The sequence below is a fragment of the Cryptomeria japonica genome, chromosome 3, assembly GCF_030272615.1.
Source record: "Cryptomeria japonica chromosome 3, Sugi_1.0, whole genome shotgun sequence".
Classification (NCBI taxonomy): Eukaryota; Viridiplantae; Streptophyta; class Pinopsida; order Cupressales; family Cupressaceae; genus Cryptomeria; species Cryptomeria japonica.
Genome location: NC_081407.1, coordinates 175629261 through 175636292, shown reverse-complemented (window position 1 = coordinate 175636292; position 7032 = coordinate 175629261). Strand labels below are relative to the sequence as shown.

The following is a 7032-nucleotide window of genomic DNA, read 5'->3' as shown; positions in this document are numbered from 1 at the left end:
ACCTCGTTGACCTGATTGCAAATAAGACATTCGATGCAGTTGTGCCTGATATCACAATACTCTTAAACCGCAGCGCGAAGGTAGATTTCGCACAGCCATATACTGTTACAGGACTGGTAACCATGGTGCCCATTAAGAAGATAAATTCTTCTCTTTGGGCCTTTATGAAACCGTTACATTATCCATGTGGTTGACTGTAGCGACATTTGGTTTTCTTACTGCTTTTCTTATTTGGCTATTGGAGCGGGACAAGAAGCTGCTTTCACGGGAGAGCCTACCAAGCAAATGGAGATGTATCACTGTTTATTACGGAATGGCAAAGTTCTTTTACTTGATATCGGACACGAGTCTTCAAAACCTCCACAAGTATTGGAGAGGAAGCTGAATCCTTCAGAACAGGAGCATAAGAAGCATTCTGGCTTATCCGATCTGGCATTTTCCAGTGGGGACAAATTCAGGGCGATATGGACTGGCAGCTGGATGCATGAGTAAGGATTTGACAGGCAAATATGTCTGCCTAGTCAGATTTAGTTAAAATACGGGATTGCATGCTTTCTGGGTTGATTAAGCCCCAGGCAAGACAGGAGGTTTTCTTGTCCGTTCTTTCCTACTGGTGCCCTCACGAACAGTCTCATGTAAATTCTATTTTATAAATAATAAAATTTTTGGCTTCGGCCGTTTATCGACCAAAAAAAAAATATAACATTGCCAAGAATGTATTAACATCTTACTCTAATTGGGTGCTAGATTATCTATTAAACAGGGTTCACTTATCTGAAATGAACTCTAAAGCCCAAGGTACTATAACCAGAGTTGCCTATACATTTACATCCAAGGCACTGAATTAGTGACATGGTCAGACACATCACACATTTGATGAGCCCAACAGTGGTATGCGCATCAATAAAAAGAAGCATTAGTGATTGTATGTGAGTATTTAATGTACCAGCAAACTAAAACTGCAGTAACTAAAGGTTAGTAAAGCATGTAAGATATGGATACCAGCGAATTCGACCTACAGTAATTTAATGATACTTGACAGTTCTGATACCAGCAAATTCAAACATTAGCGATTGAAGGTTACTAGAATCTTTATTATGATACCGGCAAATTCAAACTTCGGTTATTGACGGTTCTGATGTTTTCATAGATTGCTAATATAAATTACAAAGTGGTTTATTAACATGAAAATTATTTCCTTTAAATTAATTGAAATACCAAATAGGACAGATATGCATCTGTAGTCACATGACATCCAAACCAGTTCCACGACCAAAAGCTTCTCCAGGTGCAGTTCGGGATCTTGAAGAACTTCCCGATAATTACTCTAAACTCTATTTCAATTTAATAGTGTGTCCGCATCCTAATATAGCCATAGAAATGATAAAGTCTAACCCAATAGAAGATGCCCTAAAAGAACGAGACGTTTGCAAGAATTTTGACTAAATGCTAAATTTGATAGTGAAAACGTCTATGCAAAACCTTCAGAAAAAATAGAGTAATTTTCTGGAAGGTGAGCATTGTTTTTATAGCTTTGAAGGCTTTGGGAAAATGTCTGGTGTAAACTTTTGCGCTGCACTCATGCTCCCTTTAACCTTCATTTTGCCCCTGAACAGAATGAGATATCAACTTCCGTAGGATTGTTATGAATAAAAAATACGACCGTACTATATTCTTTAAAGCAAAAAATTTCACACTAAAAGATTTTGCTAGGTTAACTGCCTTTAAAAAGCTCAAAGTGAATGGCATACTGTGCACTACTTTAACTACCCTGCAAATTAAGACTATGTAGGACTACATATAACAGAACTTGCAGAAAGTACAGTCCTAACAGATCAAATACCTCATAAAAGCAATTTGAGGATTCATCTTGCCTGTAACCACTGCAAGGAAATCATTGTCCACAAAGGAAAATGTTGCATCTGGTTTCCCTTCAAATGGGCCTAATAATAGTTAAAATAAGACGTTAATTACAAACAAATAATACAGAATAAACAGGTTTTAAGAATTGTAGGACTCTTCAAAACATACATATTACAGGTCATTACAAAATTAAAAACTTCGGTGATGGCATTAAAATTAGACTTCCTAGATATAGACACAGAGCATTCCTTTCATATAGCATTGTTATTCTGGTTTTGTTTACAACCAGGTGTCCGATTGCTTCACAATGATAACTTTTCTATCCAGTCTCTGGTTTAATCTAATCAACCATTTAATTAACCATGCCTTAAAAGAACATATTCTAATTTCAAAGGACTTTCATTTATAGCAGACGTAAAAATTGAATCAAAGTAATTGACAGCATAACTTAAAAAATCTTTGGCACCTTTGGTTACTTGAGCATTCTTCAGGTCCACAACAAACACCTCCTCATCTATCCCAATTTTCTGTTTCAATAGCCAATTGCAATGAAATAATGTGTCTGAATATAAATTAGATGACTATCCAATGTAAAGAATTATTAAAAAGTGCATAAACAAAACGATGGTCTAAATTTATCTCATGTCCTATGTAGAAGGATGTCAAAAGTTTATTGTGCACGCAATATAGACTAGGTCTAAGTACTTTTGCAAACTGAAGTTGTTACTAACTTGATCGGGCAAAGAGGGAAAAAATAACATATATATAAACATACAACTAGCATAGCTCTAAGCATCTAACAGGTAACGGAGTAGATCATATCAACACATGCACACGGAGACCACAAAAAATCACATAAACTAAGTAAAAAAATCAAAGAACAAAGAAAAACTTTAAATGATTTTAGATCTGTCTGTTCACATCATATCAATTTGCACTAATCTTCTGGATTGTAGGTTCAACTGTGAGGACTCCAATATCCTCAAGTTATGCCCTGACGATGGAGCCAGTAGAGATACCTCAATCATCAGAAGCTAACCAACCTATGAATTCAATTTCAGAACATTACTGCAAAGGCAATAAAATGAGCTTTACTACAAAACCCAGCTCTCGCAGTTACTATGAGAATTTCACAATAACCGTTTCTTCCGAACATAGTTATTAGGGTCATGCCACAAGCCAGGCAATGGTCAACATACAAAAATTGCAACCAAGAAAAAAAATAATGCATAAAGTTTTATGACTATGCCAGAGACAATTTTACTGCGAATTACTTGTATTTTTCTTCTAGTATAATATGTGCCCTATACCATGAAGCACCATCTGCATAATAAGTCAAAACAATGAGAAGAACGAGGGCGTAGCAAGGTAATGCTGGCAATTAGCCAAAATCCTCTCAGCATAGCAAGGTAATGTTGCCAATTGACCAAAGTCCTAGCAGGAGCAGGGGAACAATGTTCAAAGATTAACACTGAAGCTATGATGTCTTATTATTTATTAATCTTTATGGGCTTTAAATTAATTTACAGCTAAAAATCTCATAACAAATCCCCTGAATCCACATGACTGGAACTTAGCTCAGACTCGATCCAAGCCAACTCTGACTTTCGGCAGCAGTAACTCATTGCACAAAAGCCAAGGAAAAGATATGGCAACACCTGATGACCTATTTGATCTGCAAATGAGGTCTTCTTTGTATCTCTTATTTACGCGGCTGCTTTACATTCTGGTATTCAGAGGGCCAAAGAGATTTGATCCTATAACTTGGACGAGTTTCATATCTATGTTTCGAGATGAGCCCTCGAGTAGTTTTCTAAGAATGAGACATATCCAGCAGAAAGATATAAAATACAGCCCAAGGCGATTTGGTAATTACCTGGTCTACAAGGCCCACTGTAGCTATACGCATAAGTCTAAACAGCAACACCGCAACCTCCTGAGGCCTACTAAGGCCCAAGGCAGATTATTGAAACCTAAGTCTTCCCAACCCAGAGCCATTTGTTCGGGGGAATCTGCGATTCAGGGCATTTCAGCTCTACACAGCATGTAATGAAATCCACAAAATAACTTCATTACTGAAATTGACACCCTAGGGGTTATGTGTTCAGAAACCCTGTCAAATCGTGCTACAATTACATTAACCATGACTATCTACGTTACCTTTCATAACCAATATAACCCATTCAACCATTTACTGTTTCATGTAGCCCATGAAATCCAATTACACACCCAGTTACTACTCGTACCAATATACAAAAGCAAATGCAGTCACCACTCAATATTTCCCCAAAGCTCTGTTGTTTTGAATCCACTTAGGAATTGTCATATGGGAAAAGCTAGCCTGCTAAAGCTCTGTTATCTTAAATCCAATTAAGATTTGCCAAATAGGAAAAGCTAGCCTTGTAAAAGCATCGCAAGATTTCATAGTGGAGACCTTTGTTCAAACCTCCAAAAAACATTTATGTAAAGTCTAAAATTTATAAAAATTGAACGGGTAAAACAATCGAATTGTAGCATCTAAAGCCCAAGGGCATCCAGTAAACAACTCAGGGATTGCAATAGGCAAACCAGGGAATCTGCTTTCCAGGCAAAATATTTAGAAAGCCATTCAGAGAAAAGGAAGAACAAAACAGAATCCAAACACCGAAAAAAGAGAAAGATGAACAAAATCGGAAGAGAAAAAGTGGGAGAATCACCTTAGGTGAAATGTTAAGCTGATAAACAAGGCCAATCTTCTTCTTGAGATCGTTGCCTGCCTCAGTGGCGAGATGCTTCTTGGCCTGCTCCAGCACTGCTGCCGACTTCAACTTTGACCCCGCGCCCAAGCTTTCCTCCGATGCCCCCATCTCTCTCAGAATTCTGGAAGAACCAAGAAAAATCCACGCCCAATTTAATGAATTGACGGATGAAAGATGTGTTAATGAATCAACTACCCAGGTCTACCAGTTCGTAGCGTGGAGTAAATAGGGTCCTAATTAGAGAAGTTTTTAAAGAGGGCACACCTAACAAGGGTGCCGTTACTGCCGATGTCATCTCTTCGTGTTAAAGCAAACTTAACCCGTGGTTAGGCCTTGTACCACTGGTGATGTGAACCGTGGTTTTTAGATTCTTTCTAAATTTCATCGCTTCTTCTCTAAAAGCAAGCAATTGCAGGAGGGAATTGAATGTGTCAGAAGAGGAGAGCATCGTTTTCTGGTTCGTAAAACGAAATTGCTGTCTTGTAACAGATGATGCGTCACTCTGTAGTTTAGGCCTCCTGCTTTATTGAAGTTTTTGTATTTTTTTAACAAACCTTCTTTATCCAGAGAATTTTTGGGTGGAAAAATTGGTTAAATTTTTGTATATAATTTTTTTTGTTGGATGATAGTGGATAACTTAAGACTTTGAGGTTAGATAAAATATTAATATTTTTTATTATTCGATTGGTTTTTATCAATTATATCTATGATTTTTTTCTTTCAATGTTTTGTTTTAATTTTTAAATAGTTAAGATGCATGATTTTGCATCTTATTATGGATTTCTTTAGATAAACTTTTAAGATCATTAAAATAATATTTAGTTTGTTTTAATTTTCTTTTCAAATTATTTAAAATCTAAAAATCTAAAAATATAGTATATAATATAAAAATATATATCTTTGATAAATACGTTAATATATATTTTCTATATAGTATATAGTTAAATTAAATATTAGATAAAAATGAACAAATAATTTTAATATTATAAATATTATTAATATATTTAAGTCTATATATATACAATAATATAATTAAAATTATTATATAAATATTAAATACATTTTTATATTAAAAGAAAATTAAAATTATATTAAAAAATAAAATTAAATATGTTAATTATATATAATCAATGAATAATAAAATTATATATAGTAATATATTAGTAAGGTTAAATATATTAAATTATTAAAATATAACAAAATTAGAGATTAAGGTTTTAATAAATAATTTAATATTATGCATATTATTGACAAATATTATTAACATATTTAATTATAATCTAAATTATATTTATAACATAAATGAAATACAATATTATTTATCCTTATCATATAATATTAAATCTATATAATGCAATAATATAATCTAAAATATTTTATAAAGATTAATATATTAGTTATAAATAATTTATTAATAATAACATTACCAAAAATATATAATAATAAATATATTATTAATAATTATAATAATTTTTTTCATTAAATAATTATTCATTGAAATTAAGATTGTTATTGTTAATTTTACATTTATAATTTAAATAAATGATTATAACTTAATTTATAATTCTTAATTAATTATAACTTTAATCTTAATTTTTATTTATTAGTATAATTCTAAAATCATTATACTAATGATTTGAATTAAAATTAGGTTTCTTAATAAGGGTTAGTCTTAGAATAAGGGTTAAGGTTAGGGTTAAAAATAATGTTCAAATTATTTCTAAATTAAGATTAGATTTAGGCTTAGAGTTAGATTTAAAATTAGGGTTAAAATTATTAGAATTAAGTTAACAATTTGGGCTAGCCTACAAATTATGTTAAGGTTAGAATTAAGGTTATTGTTAAGGTTTGAATTAGTTATAGATATTATTGTAATTTTATAACTATGTTATAATTATGGGCACTCTCTATTATATTATTGCTAAAAAATATTATATCAAAATATTATCCAACCTACCTTTAAACAAAATTTTTATTATTGCAAATACTAAAAAGGCAAGTACTATGTGGCACTTGTTTAATTAAGATCTAAGTAGATGATTTGATGTTCAAAAGTGTTTAAATTGTTTTGAATGGTTGTGGGTGTGTTAGTGTGAAGTATATTTCTTGGGGTTGTTGTTCTTATAGATTGCTTGATTTGGTGGATATCATTAAGAAAATACATTTCATTGAAGTGATATAATGTGATGCTTTTTATTTTATTGAAAGTATTTTTTAAAAAATAAATGATTTAAAAGGAAAAATGATTTTTTCTTAGGTTTATTATGGGCTAATCCAATAAAATGCATATAAGTAAGCATGATTAGTGTAGATTAATATATTATTATTTGTTTAGTTAGTAATTTAAATATTGTGATAATTTGTGTAAATAATTAAAATTAGAAAAAAAAGAAAAAGAAATAAAGGTACTTTGTTGTATAACTATTGAGTG

General features: G+C 32.0%; 1 protein-coding gene across 1 annotated transcript; it reads right to left on the bottom strand.

Moving 5' to 3' along the window:
- Positions 1 to 1073: 1073 nt before the first annotated feature.
- Positions 1074 to 5030, bottom strand: LOC131029234 (sterol carrier protein 2). The gene is made up of 4 exons (XM_057959655.2): positions 4560 to 5030; positions 2330 to 2390; positions 1844 to 1943; positions 1074 to 1608 (listed from the first exon to the last, which is right to left on the bottom strand). The coding sequence occupies exons 1-4, from the start codon at positions 4707 to 4709 to the stop codon at positions 1527 to 1529; spliced, it is 393 nt and encodes a 130-aa protein (XP_057815638.1). The 5' UTR covers positions 4710 to 5030; the 3' UTR covers positions 1074 to 1526.
- Between the last annotated feature and the right edge of the window lie 2002 nt (positions 5031 to 7032).